The following is a 17,541-nucleotide window of genomic DNA, read 5'->3' on the forward strand; positions in this document are numbered from 1 at the left end:
CGGCTCTAGTCATAGCTGCTCAAAACCGGTCACTACCTAAGTGTGCGTCGGCTTTTGCAGGGCAGACTGCTTACTGCTCAGCGAGAGACACTGTGGGCATGGTGCTGAGGGACGGAAGCTGCCCTCTCCGAGGCTGCACACCGTGTGATTCATGAGCTTGGCGTTCCCGAGAAGACCAGACCCTGGTGACGGAGAGGCAGTCAGCGGTTGCCAGGGCCTGGCCGGGAGGGAGGTGTTTGGGGGATCGAGCTCTCCCGTGTCCTGATGACACCAATCTACACGTGTTAACATTCAGAGAACGATACACAAAAAGCCAATTTTATTGTATAATTTTAAAAATGGAATTTAAAAAAAGTCTTCTGTTGCACAAGTATTGTAAGAGCCTATCACGTGCCAGGCCCTGGGCAAACTCAGTGCGCCGACCAATCAGAGCATCTGTGAGGGAGGCAGCTCGCCTGGCCTTGTGAGCAGCAGGTGTCCCGGGCTGTGGAGCTCCGAGGAGGGTCCACTGCTCAGAGGGGGGCGTCTGAGCTTGAAGAAGGAACAGGAATCAGGCATTCATTCATTCAACCTTTATTAAGCACCTGCTGTGTGCCTAGTGCTGTCCTAGGCCCTGGGGGTAGTGTGAACATGAAGGACCAGGCTCCTGCTGTCACAGAGCTCACCCCTGAGTGGGTGAGATGTGGACAACAGACACCACCAGTGAGAACTTCCAGTACCCAGGAGGGCTGGAGGACGGCGGGGTGATGGGAAGGCCTTGCGGGGACATGACACTGGGACAGAGGATGAATTGGGTGCTGCAGCCACTGGGGGAGCGTGGGGGGCACCGGGGGAAGGACGTACAGCCATTGCAAAGGCTTTGAGCTGGAAAGGATCCCGAAGTGTGTGAGGGTCTGGCAGAAGCCCAGGGCACCTTGTGGGCAAGGGGAGCAGAGGGCAACGGGGTGGCCATGGGGCCGGGATGTGGACAAGATTCCATGCACGTCCTTCTCCCCACTTCAGGGAGGGAGACTGGCCAGAATCACACTGTCCAAAGCCCCTGCTGCTGGGGTTCCCTGCGGTTCCTCTAAGGCCTTCAGCTAGGGCAGCCCTGGCTTCCATCCTGTCCTGCCCTGGCTGTGGCTGTTTGGTGGGGTCGACGGGCGAGGGACTCAGGTCCTCTCACCCCGCAGCCCGGCACGCAGGGCAGCCTAGGGCCCCTCAGAGGGCGTGTGGGTCTGGAAGAGGGGAGGCAGGAAGAGCCCCACCGTGCCCAGCACACACACAACCACAAACACCCACAGGAACAGCCGGTCCACCACCATGGCCACGTACTTCCAGTCCTCCACGACCTGCGGGCAGACAGAGCGGCTGTTACAGGCGCCCACCCTCCTGCTGTCCCTCCTTCCCCCACGCGGGGCCCTGGCTGTGGGGCCAGGGAGCCCCCCTCTCGGCTGGTGTGGTCACCCCTTGCCCCTACCCGCAGCATTGTAGGACCCCTCCAGCACTCGCAGCATTGCAGGACCCCCCATCCCCGCCCTCAGCATTGCAGGACCCGCCCCCCGACGAAGCTGCTACGGATGGAAGGGTTAGTAATACTGGAGAACCACGAAGGTGATAAAGAAGACGGTGAGGCCCCTTCTCTTATTTTTCACCCCCAGCCTCCTGCCTGAGCTTTGCCCAAAGGAAGATTTGGGGCACGCCTCGCTGGGGGTGGGGGCAGGACACCTGGAAACCCAGCTCCGGAATCCACTCAGTTCCCTAAGGGCAGCAGCGTCTGCTATTCCTGAATGGAGACCAGCCTCCCTTGGCTGCATTGGCTGGATAGTCCCCCTCCCCGCCCCCAGCCCCCCCTTCACTTCCCAGAGCCACCGTAGGCACCCTGCACCCTGGTCTGTCGTCCCACCCCCGACCCCAGGTCATCTGACCCCCTTGCCCGTGTTCTCCGCTGGAGAGTGGCCTGACCGTAAGTCAGCAGAAGCTCTGGGCTTGGAAATTTGGGCTGTGGCGTACGAGCTGACGTCAGTGACCCAGTTTGTCGGGGCCCCTCCAGGGTGATCCCGTGTCAGGCGGCCCCCCCACCCCCCTCCTTCCGGCACCGGCAGGCCCCATGCAGCGTGCACCCCCTGCGCGGCCTCTGCTCGGCTCTCTGGGGTTCATTTTGACAGCCCTCATTTCAGACGACTGTATTTTTGGTGTGTGTATCTTTTCCCCTCTTTTCATGTTTTGTGTGCTATTTATAGTGACCAGTTAATCCGGGGGTGGTGGCGGTGGAGGTGCCGAAGATGAGGGGTAGCCGTGCTCTGAAGGGGACGAACTGGGCACGAGGAAGGCAGCAGCGTGCGCTCAGGGCAGGCAAGAAAGTCTAAGGACAGTGGAGAGATCTGCGTGTGGGTGGCTCTGCCCTGCCCTTGCTGCGTGGCCTGGGGCGAGGCAGCCCTCGTCTCTGAGCCTCGCGCTCCCTGACGTGGAGTGGGGTTCGCATACCTGCCACTTGCCAGGGTTCCTGGGGATTGGCAGTGATATAGGTCCGGTCCTGGCAGAGGACCCCGTGTGTGCTCGCAGCTCAGGGAAATGTGATCATAACAGGGGACCCCGTCTGGCTGCTCCCCACAATTGAATTAGAAATGGCGGGAGGCCTGTGAGTGTCACTGGGTGGGGGGGACCTTTAGAAGAGGACGGGAGCTCAGGGTGGGTGGCAGCTCAGCCAGGAGCACGGACACCCGGCTTCTCAGCCTGCATGTGTGCATGGAGCCCAGGGGTCGGGGTGACAGTGCAGGCTCGGGGGGCCTCCCAGAGAGAACGGGGCCCTGGTGGCCCCGGAGCTGGACCGTGAACAGTTACCCAGAGGCTCCCTGCAGCCAGCAGGGCCCCGCGCTGTGCGCCAGCACCCGGGGCCCAGGGGATTAGCCGACGCTGAGCTCCTGGATGGTTTAAAAGGAAGCACAACCACATGCATCTTTCAGAAAGCGAAATCTGAAGGTCTTCTAGAGCTGGGCTGCTCCAGCTGGCATGTGACGTGGGGTCTGCTGGAAATGCAGGTTCGGAGTCCCGTGCGGGCCAGGCCCAGGCTGCATTTCTGACAGCGGGCAGGCGTGCGACCCACGCTCCCAGGAGCTCCCGCCCCACGTCCGGTTGCTGATGTTCTCTTCCTCTTTCCCAGGGTGGAGGGGAAGTTCTGCAGCCCACCCCTGTCCCTCCGTGCGAACTACTGGAAACCCGTGAACTCCCCGGAGAAGGCGCCCGGCAGAAGGTGAGCGCGAGGCTGTGCCCTCCTTTCCTCCCGCAGCTGCAGGCCACCGTGTGGGCAGACCTGCGCCGGGGTCTGGTCTGTAAGGTGTGGAAATGCGGGCATTCGAGACACCGAGATTCACGCCCTCCGGCCCAGTGCAGACGCGTGCGGAAAAACCTCTAGGCCGGGCCATCTTGCTCTGAGGTCTGATACCACCAGGCCAGCCTGCACAGCCTTGGAGACCCTCTACGTTAGCGCCCCTGGCTGTGTCCTGTGACAGTAAACGTAACCTCTCTTTACAAATCTGTCATCGTCACCCTGTTCGACATCATTACCCTGCTAGCAGTGACGTTCTGATTGCTATTTCTGTACTCCCCAAAGCTGTCCTGCTTGTGTGGCTTCTTGGCAAGCTGGGTGAGCAGGGGAGCAGATGCTCTCGGTGCCCGGCCCACCCTCGTCCCCAAGGCTGGGGTCACCTTCCAGCCCAGTGACAGCCGCCGGCTCGGGGTGCCCGTGGCTCCTCCCCCCTCTGCCCCAGTGTGAGGCTGGACGGGCTGGGGAGTGACTGCCCGGGGCCACTGTCCGCCCTGGGTGTGGGAGCCAAGGGTGTGTGCGCCCCTGCGTCCTCAGTGCCCCCAGAGCCCGTGGCAGTCACGGGCAGCCCGCTCCGCCTTCCCTGGTGTCCCCTGCGCCCTCCCTGCGCTTCCTAGGCTTGAAGCTCACTCTGCAGGTGAAGTGCCTTTGCCTGGCCCTCGCCTCAGGGCTGCTTTTGGGGACCCCAGAACAAACAAAAAGGGATCCTTGGTACTCCTTCCTCTTCCTGATGCCTGGAGCTACAACAAAACTCAGTTCAGTTCTGGGTTCCACGCTCCAGCCAGGGGTCTGGGAGCTCTGCCCCTGTGAGTGAGCTGCGGGCAGCGGGGCGGGGACGGGGCTGGCGACTTACACTCTGGTCTTGGTCGTCACTCCTCATGTGCTGGGCAATGAAGCTGACGCCCTCTAGTGCGTCCTGCACCTCGTGCTGGAACCTCCCGGAAGACCTCAGCCGGAAATCCCTGGCCGTGCCCGCTGCGTCGGAGCCGGAGCCAGAGCCGGCCGGGGACTTGGGGGTGGCAGACGCCGGGTTCACAAAGTACATGGAGCTCCCGTAGAGGTGGGGGGCGCCGGCAGGGCCCGCGGCTGAGGCGGCGGCTGCCTCGGACCGGGTCGGGCGAGGCCGGTTGGGCCGGGGGCTCCTCGAGGGGCTGCTGTCCGGGCGCTTCATGAAGAGGAAGGCGGGCAGCTTGTGCAGGAAGCAGCGCCGGACCCAGGGCGCCATGGTGTGCGTGCTGGGCGAGCGGTGGTGCACGTTGAGCACGCACACGCTGGTGACGATGGAGAAGGTGACGAGCACCATGGTGAACATGAGGTACTTGCCGATGAGCGGCACGTCCAGGGAGGTGGGCGGCACGATCTTGGAGATGAGCAGCAGGAAGACGGTGAGCGCCAGCAGCACGGAGATGCAGAGCGTCATCTTCTCGCCGCAGTCGGACGGCAGGTAGAAGACCAGGATGGCCAGCGAGGTGATGAGCACGCAGGGGATGATGAGGTTGATGGTGTAGAAGAGCGGCTTGCGGCGGATGACGAAGTCGTAGGTCACGTCCACGTAGCTGGGGTCCCGCGGGTTCACGGTCCGCCGGCCCGGCAGCGCCACGATGTCCCACTCGCCGCTGGGGGTGAAGTCGTCCATGCTGGCCGTGGGCGTCTTGAGCACCAGGTCGATCTCGGTGTGGTCGTAGGTCCAGGAGCGGAACTTGAGGGAGCAGTTCTGCTGGTCGAACGGGAAGTGCTTCACCTCGATCTTGCAGGCGCTCTTGTAGATGGCGGGCGGCAGCCAGAAGATGCTGCCGTTGGAGCGCACGACCACGTTGGTGTAGAGGGACACCTCGTAGGTGCCGTCGGCGCTAGGGGCACGGAGAGGGCAACACGGTGAACTTGCCAGCGAGCCCTGGGGGCCGTTTCTCAGCCGCCACCCTTCCAGCCCCTGGCGCCCTCCCTGACAAGGCCGACCTCACGTGGCAGCTGCGTGGCACAGGGCGCCCTTCACGCGGATGAGCTCACGTGTGCCTCGTGGCCGTTGGAGGTACATTTTACTATGATCCCCATTTTACAGATGGGGAAACCGAGGCTCAGAGAAGTTAAGTGACTCCTTCAAGGTTGGAAAACGAGGAAGCCGTCCGGTGAGGACCTGAACTTGGTTCCTGCTTTTGCTGGGAACACGGGACTCTCGCTCCCTCCACCACCCAAGATATTTACGCTGCCAACACCCAGCACTGACAGAGCATCCGAGGGCCGACAAGATAGGTTGGAGGCCAGAAAGAGCACTGGATCTGGGGCCCAGACGCTGGCCCTGGGCCCAGCTGAGCCCGAATGAGCGAGTGAGGCTCTCCTCCCGTCTCTGGGCCTCCAATTCCCCACCTGTCATGGAAGGTGCTGACTCTGCCCAATCCCTCTTCCAGCCTGACCGCCTGGAGGTCTGAGCCAAGCACAGATGAGGCCCAGGGCTGGCCTCAGGACCCGAGGGCCCCCATGGCCGGGCCCGCTGCCCTGGCCTGGCCCTCGCCGCCCCGGCCAACCCTGCCACTAACTTGTTGTAAAGCACGATGTCCGGCAGCCAGACGCGCTTTGCAGGGACCCTCAGGATGTTCACGCCTTCGTAGCGGGAGCTGTTCCAGGCCAGGCGGTAGTCGGTCCACTCCTGAGCACACAGGCACGGCCCTGTCACTTGGAGGCCCGTAGCCACCAAGGGGCGGCCCTGGAGGAGATGCCTCGTGGGCTGGGGGTCCTGCGGGACACTTACCTGTTTCAGCCAGACATTGGTGGTCATGATCTGTTCTCGCTCATTCTGGGGAGGGAAACGGGGATATGAGTTCACCAGGTGGGAGGAGCCCCCACACACAGACCCCATGTTATCACGCAGAAGGCTCGGAGCTCAGGGCCATGTGCCCGGCCGCTGACCCACCATCTCTGGGATGGCTCAGAGGTGTTTCACACCCGGCGTGTTTGGGACAAAGCTTGTGATCGTCACCCAGATCTGGTCCTCCGCTGGCATCGCCTACCCCAGCCATGCAGCTCCAGGAGCCAGAAACCTGGGGGCTGTCTCTGCACCCCATTCTCTGATCCCCCCAGGGAGTCCTGTAGATGGCACCTCCTGTGTACATCTCAGACTTGTCTGCTTCTGTCTCAGCTGCTGGCGTCATCTGCAGCTGGATGACTGCTGTCGCCTCCCTGCCGGTCCTGCCCCCCACCCCGGGCCTCCCCGCTGGTCCTCCTCCCTGCCTGGGCCTCGCCGCTGGTCTTCTTCCCCACCCGGGCCTCCCCGCTGGTCCTCCTCCCTGCCCGGGCCTCCCCGCTGGTCCTCCTCCCTGCCCGGGCCTCCTTGTCCCCGCTGTCTCTACTTAGCAGCCAGGGGATCCTTTCAAAAGGCTCCTCTCAACTTCTCAGACTGTGTTGCTCTGCTGAAACCCCCCACTCCTTCCCCATGTCACCCAAAGTAGAAGCCGAAGGCCTGCTCAGGCCCCATATGGTCCTGGGCTGTCTGCCCCCTCCTCCGGCCTCCCCATCAGCTCTCCAGCCCCACATCCTCCATGTACCATATTATAGTCTTTTCTGCATTTTCCATCTTTTTCCTGTCATCTGTGTAGACATTTTCTATCACCCTCTCTTCCAGTTCATTAACCTTCTCTTCTGTGACCAATCTATTAACCTCATCCAATAAACTTTAAATTCTCCATCATCATAATTGTTTTGAATGTACAGATGGCTGTTGCTTTCCTTTTAGGAAAATTTATTTATTCAGGAAAGCTTATTATTAAATTTATTTATTTATTTTTGATAGTGGTAAAATGTGCATAACATAAAATTTGCCCCATTAATGGCAGTTGCTTTAGGTCTTGGTCTGATCACTCCAACACCTGAATCACCTGTGTGTCTGTTTCCATTGTCTTCTTTTTCTCTCGGTCTTTTCTCATTCCATCTTGTCTGTGTGCCTAGTGAATTTTTATCTGCCTTCAAAGGCTCAGGGAGTACTGACTTTGGCGCAATGGCGGGCAGAGCAGGGGCGGATCCCCTTCCTCTAGTCTGTGTCTGAGCTGGTTCACAGCAGCTTTAGTCGTTTTGAGGGCTGGTCTGTTTTTGATTCATTTTTACTCTTACGGGCGGTCTTTTCAGGGTCTCCCCATCTCGTGGGGCTCGAACGCTGGTATGAGTCCCCCAGCCTTGCGAGAGTGCCAGACACTCAGCTGGGCTCCAGCCTCGCAGCCAGCACTCTGCACTCAGCTCCTTAGCCCCTCGGGCTTTTACCGGGTACCTGTCATCAAATGCGGGGAAAAGCGCCATAGACCAAGGGTCACCTCCTGGAACCTGGTCCCTCGAGTCCTGGCTGAGCTCTCCAAGACTGTCACACAGAGATTTTTGGAGGGGGAGGCATTTTTATAAAGCTTTTCTAGTTGTACTAGTGGAAAAGTTAGTCTGCAACGCTTAACATCTTCATCTGTCTTTAAAAATATTTTTTTCAAGTTGCGGTAAAACGTACAGTGACGTGCATAGGTCTTAAGCAAACTATTTGCTCAGTTTGAACGAACATATGACCCACACAGCCCACTGCCGTTCGAGATCTATCATGCTGCACTTCTCTTGTGTCTCAGTCCTGTCCCTCCCTCTCCAGCGGTGGCAGACCTCGCCCGAGGACGCCAGCTCGAGACCTGGCCATCCCAGGGTGCTTCCTGCACACACGCCTTGCTTCCTCCCTGGAAACTTCCATCTTTAAACTGGTCATGCCCGTAACCTCCCTCCTGGAAAACCAGACCCTGGAATACCAAAGAAATAAACCCTCGAACTGAACACCTAGTCTCTGAACGGCGTCCGGGCTGATCACAGCTCACAGGAGCGCGCTCACAGCGTAGGTGGGAGGCCGGGTCCCCTCCTCCTTCTGGTAACTTCTGTGACCTCACGCGGCCCACAGAGTAGATCTGGCAGGGGCAGCCTGAGCCTGGAAGCGCCACCAGAGCCGCCTGCCTGTTTCCCCTCGGCAGGGCAGCAGCTGCGGAGCGCCAGCTGGGCTCACCGCATTAAGCAGAAAGCTGTGCTGGACCGTAAACCTCGACACTAGCCTGGCCTGGCTCCTTATTCTTTCTGGGAGGCCTGCAGAGGGGAGAGGGACAGAGAGCACAGGCTGTCCGTCCCTCCCCCATTGTCTGGCTATGTTTCCTCCTGGGGGGCCTCCTCCCAGCCTTCTGAGGGGCTTTGTTTGGAGGGGTGGGTTTGTGGCGACCACTTGTGCTGCGGAGAGAGGACAGAAGGCAGCCACCTGTCCCCAGGACGTTCAGCTCCCTCGGTAACCTCCTTCCCCGCGACCAGCCGCGGCGCCTACAATGTTCCCCTCACAGCCACTTCCCGGCCCTGTTCCCACCCCGTGGATGGGTCTGTGGGAAGGGCCACACAGGGAGGTTAACCGTGAGCTGTGGTTCCTCCGGACTCTCGGCTCAGACGCAAGGGGAGGCGGAGCTCCCCGGCACCTCAGCACCCCTACCCCTGCCCCACATCCACACCTCAGGAGCTGACAACGGTACTTGTGAAGTCTGCAGCCTGTTCCTCCTTTCCATGCCTGCGCAGGCTGCCCTTACCTGTCCAGACTCTCACCCCCCACCACCCCTCCAAGGCAGCAGCTGCCTCTGGTCCCGTCCCCACACCGGGCCTCGGCACCCATCAGGTCCCACAGCCTAGTTCCTATCTCCCCCGGCAAGTGGGGGGATGCGAGGTCCTCTCTTGGGTAGGCTAGGGGAACCTGATAATAGGGTAGAGCTGCCAGGACAAGGAGGACAAGTTTACGGCCGCGGTGGACCCCCACTGGTTCATGGCAGGCCTGTTGGCCGCCCACCCAGCGGTCATTCCCCCTTCACATCTTTTGTTAACAGAGCCGTGACTTTGTTAGGGTACTGGACACTCGTGAACTTCATGAGCCCTTTTCCGGCCTCCTGGCCAGCTGTGGCGAAGGCTCCGGCACGGGCTCCAGCCCCGGCCCCTGGGTCCAGGGCTCGTCCACAGGGCAGGTCTCTGGGACAGGTCACCTCCTCCTCAAAACGAGACCTGAGAGGGGGTCTGCCAGCTCCTGCCACAGACACTGTCATGTGAGGGTTTTATGTTTGGAGCTGTGGCTGCTGTCTGATGATTGTGGGGATCAACAGAATCGGAGTCCTGCCATCACGGACGGCGACCCAGAACTCTGACACCGCCGAGCCCCCGACTGACTGGCACGGACTGGCGACCCAGAACTCTGACACCGCCGAGCCCCCGACCGACTGGCGCGGACGGCGACCCAGAACTCTTGACACCGCCGAGCCCCCGACCGACTGGCGCGGACGGCGACCCAGAACTCTTGACACCGCCGAGCCCCTGACTGACCGGCACGGACATGCTGTCTGCTCTTGCTGGGTTGTTCTCAGTGTTTCAGCCACTGGGACTTGGAAGTTCTGTGACTTGAAGTTAAAGCATTTTCATGGATGTTACGATCAGGGATTAACAGGTGCCCTGAACGGTGGGACTGGTGTGCATGCAGCGGGCAGGGCTCGCCCAGCAAGGAGGGGAGGAATGCTGTGACCTTGTCTAGAAGTCTGGGCCAAGCCAGAGGTGCCCCCAGCCCCGCACTCCGGCCCCGCGGCCTGGACCGGGGCTGCCGGCACCTACCACGCTGATGAGCTGGGCCAGGGACAGCTGCAGCTGGATGGAGATGAGCTGGGCCGAGCTGGTGGCTGGGCGGATCAGCTTGTTGTAGCGGGTTCTGTTCAGAAGGTCATCTATAAGCCTCTCCTCTGCATTGGCCACGCGGCAGTCCCCTGGGGAGACACACGGTCAGACGTGCCGGGCCCTCACTGCTGGCTGTGAAGGGGAGAGCGGGGCGGGGCGCACAGGGGCCGGGGCGGGCTGAAGCAGCGAAGGTGGACTGGGTCCACCAACTCAGTACAATCGAGGCAGAGCTTCACTCTGCCCTCCCACGTGCTGCCCCTTCTTCCTCCCCTTCCCGCTAGGATGAAGGGCAGCCCACACTCAGATGCTGCGTCCAGAAACGGGGTGCTGCCTGCAAGTGTCTCTGTACCCCAGGTAACCCCGTCTGTCCTCCCGCTCCCCCCCTCCAGCCCCGGTCTGGCACCCTGCCCGGGCTCTTCCTGTAGCCTCCTTGCGGTCGTCCCCGCCTGACTCTGCCCCTGCCGCCACGTGCCACACAGCACGACAGTGGCCATCGCCCCTCCCCCCCCCCCGGGTCCTTCCCCGCCTGAGCCTCTCAGAGCTGGAGGCAGAGCGAGCCCTTTGCCCCTGGCGCCAGCGGACCCTCCTCAACCTGACCTTTTCTCGCCGTCCACGCGGATGCTCGGTGCTCTGCCATCCCTCCTGTGCTCTCCCCACCCCGTCCACCGTCGTATTTCGAGCACGCTCTCGGTGTTGGCCCAAGCCACCCACCCTCCAGTGTCGTCCGCCTTGTGCCAGGCACCGTGCGACGTGCCGGGGATGACAGCAAGCAAAGCAGCAGGAGTCCTGCCTTGGGGTAGTGGATGAGGGATGCTACCATGGGTTTGTGTGCAGAGTGGGGTGGAGGCTGGTGCGTTTACAGGGTGACCGCGGGGAGTGTCCCCAGTTAAGAGCCTCAGACAGCAAAGCGCCTTTGAGACCCCAAGTGCTGGGGTCCAGCTGGCAGTTGGCTCCGGTCCAGAGCTTAAAGGAGCGGGGTGGGCTCAGGGCCTACTCTGTGCAGCTCCGGTAAGAAGTGCGGCCAGCCCCTGGCCCCTTGAGCTCCCGCAGGCCTGGATCTCTTGCCAAGTGGGGTGCGGGTCTTGGTCCCATCTCCTTCACAGGTCTGGGAGTGAAGGTGAGGTTCACGGACCTGGTCTTGTTAACCCTGGTGTCTTCTGGGAGAATGTGTCCGCTGAGGGCCGAGGTGGGGGTGGTGCCTTGGAAGGAGACTCTGGGGAAGGTCAAGGACACTTGGACGGGAGAGCCCAGCAGCAGGGAAGGGGAGATGAGCAGAGCGGGTGGCATCTGGCAGAAGAGCAGGTGGGAGAAGATCAGGGAACAGGGAGGCTGAGGAGGTGGGGGTGGGGCTGCCGGGAGGGGCTCGGTCTCATCAGGGTTCAGATGACATCCTTCCCCGAAGGGCCAGTGGGTGGCTTTTTGCCAAGTCCCTCCCTCTGGGTGGGGCCAGAGGGCCCAGAGTGTGAACTGCCCAGAAGCTGGCCTGATGTGGCCTCCTGTGTGGGTGCTGGGCTGGACACACGGCCACGGGAGCTGCCGCCACGCCGGCCTGCTCCATGCACTTTCCAACTCGCTGCCTATCTGGAGCAGATGCAGTACTTAGTGCCTTGTGAACGATGCTCGATGCTCGCGGGTGCACCTGCTGCCTGCTGCCCCTCCCCCAGACTGCCCGGGGCTGTCCAGAGGGGGTCCTCTGGATGCGGCCTAGATTCGGAGCTCCGCCCCTCATGCCCTGGACCCCTCCCAGAGGCCAGCTGTTTGAATGCCCTGGAAGCCAGCCTGTAGCCCCAGGCTGGAGCTGGGTCCCTCCCACAGCCCCTCTTTAGTGTGTATATTTGCCCACGCCCACGGGCATCTCTGAGGCTGGCCTGGGGGGGTCAGAATCTGCAGCTGCTGGACCTATAGGGGCAGGGAGAGGCTGGAACCCACATCTCTGGGGCCCCAGAGGCTGGTCCCCCAGGTTCCTGAGAGGCCAGGAGTTCTGCGGGCTGAGGTGCTCAGGCTGCTCACCTTTGGGGCTGTCCTGCCTCCTGGGCATTCAGCTGGCCCAAGGGACCGTCCCCACCCTGAGGACAGGCCGTGGGCTCCAGAGTTAGGGGTTCTGGAAACCTCAGACCATTTCATGTGTTCCCTGTTTCTCACCCGGGAAACGAAGACCCAAGAGGGAAGGCACTTGCTTGAGGAGCCCCAGCAGGTCAGAGCAGAGCCAGGTCTCAGAGCCTCCTTCAGAGGCTCCTCCCGGACCCCAGGGCCTCCTGTCCTGCCCTCGTGAACGTCCCCAGAAGGAGACGGCCCTGCCGAGGCCATACTGGCAACCATAGCCGAGTGTGCGTTCCTTCGCCCACGTCTGCGCTTGTATGTGTATGCGTGTAGGGGTCGGGGGTGGGAATGACCAGCAGAGCTGCTGTGGGCTGCGATGTTCTCCCACCCCCACCGAAAAGGCGGCGGGAGCCTAGAACATCACACATTTGTTGCGTTCTGCCTGTGAGGCCTGCTGGGTTCGAAAGATAAGGGCCTGTCACCCCTCCGTGACAAGGGAGGCCCAGAATGGGGGGAGCCTCCTGGGCGCCTCTGGGGGTCATGTCCCAGCCCTGGGGTCGACACGAGTCAACAGAGAGGCCACCACTAGGGGTCAGTCATGACCCAGGGACTCTGAGGAGTCATGGGCTGCACTGTGTCTGTCCAGGGCCTGGCCTTTCTCTGGCAACCAGCTCTGCAGCAAAAAGGGATTAACATCTGAGAGGAAGCCACAGCTCGGACCCTCCACTGCGCTCAGTATGTGTCCAGTTCGCAAAAGCATAATCTTAACGGCTAATAGGGGAACAATGAAGAGAGAACAGCTCGTGGTTTGGAACATAAGCTGGAGAAGGTAAAGACCAACAGAATCTCCTGGCAACGCAGCACCCGGAGGACAGAGTGACTTTCAGTTTGGGGTGAGGGTCCCTGAGGAAAGGAACAGGAGACTTGTATGTATTCAAAGGCAGCTCTGGATTTTTTTTTTTTTTAAAGGTTGAGATTTTTACCGTTTACAGTAAGCTCCCCGCATATTATCAGTCGTGTGTAAGAATCACCTGGGTGTTTGTATAAGGCTCCAGGCTCTATTTCCAGAGATTCCTGTCCCATGTGGCTAGGGTGGGGCCCGGGAATTGGTATGGGGTAATCTGGATGCAGTGGCCCTAGGACCCCACTTAAGAAACACCACAACTGACTCACATCTGAGTCCCCAAGGACATAGGCAGGGCGTATCATTCCTATAGAACAGATGGGGAAACCGAGTCCCCGAGAGAGGAAAGGAATGGCATGGGGTCACCTGGCAAGTGTGACAGAGCCAGGACACACACAGAGTGGGGACACCGTCTTTGGTGAGAGCTTCACTTCCCTATAGGAACCTGCATGTCCTGGCAGCCCTGCCTCCCACACCCCAGTGGTGTGTCCTGTCCACAGCACATGTAGTCCCACCTGGTCTTCTGGGCTAACCAGGGCTCAGAGGACAAGCTTGGGCCAGACAGGAGGAGCTAAGGGTCCTTGGAACTGGGGGTTGGGGGGCTGAACCTGAGGCCCAGAGAAGGCAATCCTCATCACATCTGGACCCCTCCAGGGAGGGGCGGATAGGGTCTCCCTTTCAGGTGTCAGAGACTATGGCACTCGGCTTGGCCAGCCTGACCCTCCGCCACGCTGTCTGTCCAAGCCAGCCCAGCCCCAAGGGTGGGCGACCAGAGGCAGTGGTGTCTTAAAAGTGTGCTTCCCAGGAGACCCGCCCCACACTGCAAACCGTTCTGGGTCTGGCGATCTGGGCAAGCCCCTTCCCGTCGGGGCTGAGTTCCCCGATCTCTATCCTAGCAGCGTGGAGCCCTCTCTCCAAGGCCGAGTAGTGGGGCGTGCTCCCTGGCGTCTACACCTGGCAGGTGAGGAGCCTTGTTGGCACCTGACATCGGTGTCCCGCAGACCCCCTTCGCGCTGGTGCAGAGCCGGCGCCACGCAGCCCCGGCTCAGCCCAAAGGTTCTCGCTGCGGAGGCTGCCCGGGCAGGTGCACAGGGAGGAGAGGCAGTCCCCACCCCAAACCTTGGAGACCCACCGCCCTGGCCCGCCCCCGAGGCCTTGGCCAGTGGGCTCACCCCGCCCACGCCCCCGGCCGGCCGGTACAACCTCGGGCCACTCCCCCGGGCGCGGGCACCCCCCCCCACCTGTGGCCAGTGCTGCTGGGCGCCGCAGCCCGGGCGCTCCTCCCTCCTTGCCCGAAAAGAACTCACCGCGCCGGCAAAGGGCAACCAGGGAGAAAAGGACCAGGGGCTGCGCACTCCTCATGGCGGGCGGGGGCCGGAGAGGCAGCCGCGGCAAGCCCGGCTGTCGGAGCACGCGGGCGCCGGCGAGCCGCGAGCAGGCAGGGAGTGCTGTGCCGGCCTCGGATTCTGACGGCTCCTCCGGCGGGCACTAGGACCCGGCGGAGGGCGGGGGGGGGCGCGTGGGCGGCCGCGGTGAGCCCCGCCCACTCGGGAAGGGGTGGGGCCGGTTGGGGCTCCGGGACCTGCGGCAGCGGGTGGTCGCCCCCGCCGCGCTCTCGCCTGGCTCCCACCTGCTCCGGCCGCGCCCGCCCGCGCGTCCGGTGGGGAGATCCGGGGACGCTGGCACAGGGTCCCCGCACTGTTGGGGCGCGTGGTTGTGCCCCAGGGAGGGTCCGTACGCTGGGGTTTGCCGAAAGAAAGGGGCGTCGCAGGGAGTAGGGAGCGAGCCAGCTGGAGAGGGGCTCGGCTCTCTGCAGACGGGGGGGGCGCTTAGGAAAAGTGGGTGGCATTGGGGAGGGCGACTAGCTCAGGGTCCCCTGACCTGGCTTGGGGGACTGGGGAAGCGAGCAGAGTTGGAGGGATCGGATGGGGCCCGGAGTGGGCTGCCTGTGTCCCTCCTCTCCCCTTACGCCCTTGGCTTTCCACCGGGGCTGACCCCAGGCAGCTCAGGTGACTCAAGGGAGCACGCAGCCCCTCCTCCTGCCCGGTGGTCCTCACCGGGTGCTGGGATCAGTACTGTTTCCCTGGGGGGTCGGGGCCTTCACGGGACCGACATCAGCACTGGGGCAGCCCTACTTCGGGACTTGGCCAGAACTGGTGCCGCATTCCGGGATCTGAAAGGGCCTCCGGTGATTCCCGAGGCCCCCGGCACAGCCTGTCCCTCCAGCCTCTTACCTCCTCCCCGTCTGGATCCCAACAGGCAAACGGAACCACTGGAGGAACCAGGCCGGGGCGGGGCGGGGGCAGGATCTGGGGCAGTGATCGCCTTCTTCCCGGGGTTCTCAGTCTTGCTTTCATATGGCTTCCCCAGCGTCTTTTTGGTACGATGTGATCCATTCACATATGATCTTTTAAAAAGAACACTGTTGAAATGTAGTTGACTTTCACATTGGGATGGCTTGGTGAATTTAGGTTCGAGTGCACCCTCTCTTCCCCAAACTGCAACGATAAATAGGTGAAATTAAAAAGTCATAGCCAGGCTGAAAAATAAGATCTCCGTGAATCAAAATCAGAAAAGAAATGCAAAATGGTGGGGGGTGGAGCCTGGAGCCTGCAGGGTTCCAGAAGCCAAAGGCAGCGAGTGGCAGGTCCTTTGGGATAAAGGGGAACTGGAAGACTGGACTAGAAGCTGGGGGTTTGTGTGTCCCTCAGTCCCTGAAAGGAAGCTGGGGGGGGGGGAACCTGCTGCTGATCTGTTGCCTGAAGTCCTAGCTTTATAGGGTGCACGTTTCCCCTGATATACTACAGGATGGGAGCTTAAAAATGCCCAGCTAGAAGCAGCTGCAAAACTGTCAGGTGAGCAAAGGTGCGAGGGTAGGAAGACGGGGAGAGAATATAACGTCCATCGGAAATAGCCTACAACTGCCAGAAAGTACCAGAAGGGCTTGGGGAATGGTGGGGACATGTCAGAGGGACACGCGAGCCGTCTTGAAGGGGCTCCACCAACCAAATCTGGAACAATGTGAGCGTGAAAATAAGTAATAATATTGACGAATACTCATTGAATAAGAGCTATGAGCATGTATCAAAGTAAATAAATGATTGAAAGTTTGATAAGAAAAGGGATACCTACATAGTTTCAAAGTAGCTCCTCACAAAATAGCTATTAATTATAAGGGGAGAAAGTTAACTCTCCAGGGGAGAAGCCTGGCAGGTACCACCCTGGTAGGCTGAGGAATGACTCCAAAGACGTCCACGTCCTGATCCCAGAACCTGCAAATGTTACCCTATATAGTGAAAGGGACTTTGCAGTAGTGATTGAATGAAGGATATTGGGATGGGTAGATTCTCCTGGTGGGCATGATGGTGTCACAAGGGTCCTTACGAAAGGGAGGCAAGGGGTCTGGGTGGGGCAGTGTGATATGAAGAGGAAAGCAGAGCTGGAGTGGGACAGCCTCAGAAGCCGGAAGAGGCAGGGAATGTTCCCCTTCGGAGCCTTCAGAAGGACCCGGCCCTGCCAGTACCTGGATTTCATTCCTGTCAGACTGATGTTAGACGTCTCATCTCTAGACCTGTAAGAGAAAAAAACCTATGTTGTTTCAAGCCACTCTGTTTGTGGTGATCTGTTCCAGCATCAGTAGGAAGCTAGTCACCTCCTTAACCACGGGATCAACATTAACTCCATCGGTGGTGGGGCAAATCCCAATGGTGTGGCACCTGGTGGGATACGACGGGAAGAGCACAGAGTCCTCCTGTGATCTTCCTGCCAAAGATGGGTGACTCGAATCTAGCCGTGACGATACATCAGACAAAGTGAAATTAAGGGACATTCTACAAAATAACTGGTCTGTTGTCTTCAAAAATGTCAAGTTATGAAAGTCAAGAAAAGACTGAAGAGACGTCCCAACTGAATGCAGGACATGGTTCTGAAGTGGGTCTTTTCGCTGTCTGTGACGTCGTCGGGACAGCTGGCCAAACTTGAACGGGGTCTCGGGGGAGGATGGCAGTAATACATCGATGTTAGTTCCTTGCTTTGAGGGCTGCATGTTGGCTGGATTGGAGAACATCTTGTCGGGTACACACAAGACAGTATTCAGAGATGATGTGGCACGTGCGTGATAAACGTAGTCCAAACGATGCAGCGAGAAAGAATTCTCGGTATGGTACTTGCAGCTTTTCTGTAAATTGGAGCTTTAAAAAAAAAGCAAAATGAGCGTACAAACTAAGATTCGACATATGACTAAGAAAAGAGAGCCCACAAAATGAAGAAATGAGCAAATTCACTGCAGGCGAAACCAATTTTTATAGAAGGCTGATAAATATTTTTTAAAAAGAAAAGAAAAAGGAAATCTCCATGGAGCCTATTTGTTGAGGAACCTGTAATCAGGAAGTAGGATACACAATTAAAGAGAAGACTCCGAATTACGGGTCTTTGCCACAGGGAGGGGCGGTCTAGTGGTTAGCGCGTGGCTTCTAAGTCAGGGGTCTGGATTTGTATCCCGTGTCACTACTGACATTCTCTGTGACCTTGGGGAAGTAACTTGACTTTTCTGCACCCCCGTTCTCTCGTATTTCAAAGGGAAAAATACCCTTCACGCTAAGCA

The 17,541-nt window shown here is 60.0% G+C and overlaps 1 protein-coding gene across 2 annotated transcripts; it reads right to left on the minus strand.

Moving 5' to 3' along the window:
* Positions 1-297: 297 nt before the first annotated feature.
* On the minus strand, positions 298-14,389 carry CHRNB4 (cholinergic receptor nicotinic beta 4 subunit). 2 transcript variants are annotated; one of them, XM_040642928.1, is made up of 6 exons: positions 14,246-14,389; positions 9,935-10,083; positions 6,051-6,095; positions 5,839-5,948; positions 4,158-5,154; positions 298-1,331 (listed from the first exon to the last, which is right to left on the minus strand). In XM_040642928.1, the coding sequence occupies exons 1-6, from the start codon at positions 14,298-14,300 to the stop codon at positions 1,191-1,193; spliced, it is 1,497 nt and encodes a 498-aa protein (XP_040498862.1). In that variant the 5' UTR covers positions 14,301-14,389; the 3' UTR covers positions 298-1,190. The 2 variants fall into 2 exon arrangements, with proteins under 2 accessions (XP_040498862.1, XP_040498863.1); XM_040642929.1 differs by lacking the exon at positions 4,158-5,154.
* Positions 14,390-17,541: the final 3,152 nt, after the last annotated feature.

This window comes from Ursus maritimus, unplaced genomic scaffold (genome assembly GCF_017311325.1).
Source record: "Ursus maritimus isolate PB19 unplaced genomic scaffold, ASM1731132v1 scaffold_27, whole genome shotgun sequence".
Lineage (NCBI taxonomy): Eukaryota > Metazoa > Chordata > Mammalia > Carnivora > Ursidae > Ursus > Ursus maritimus.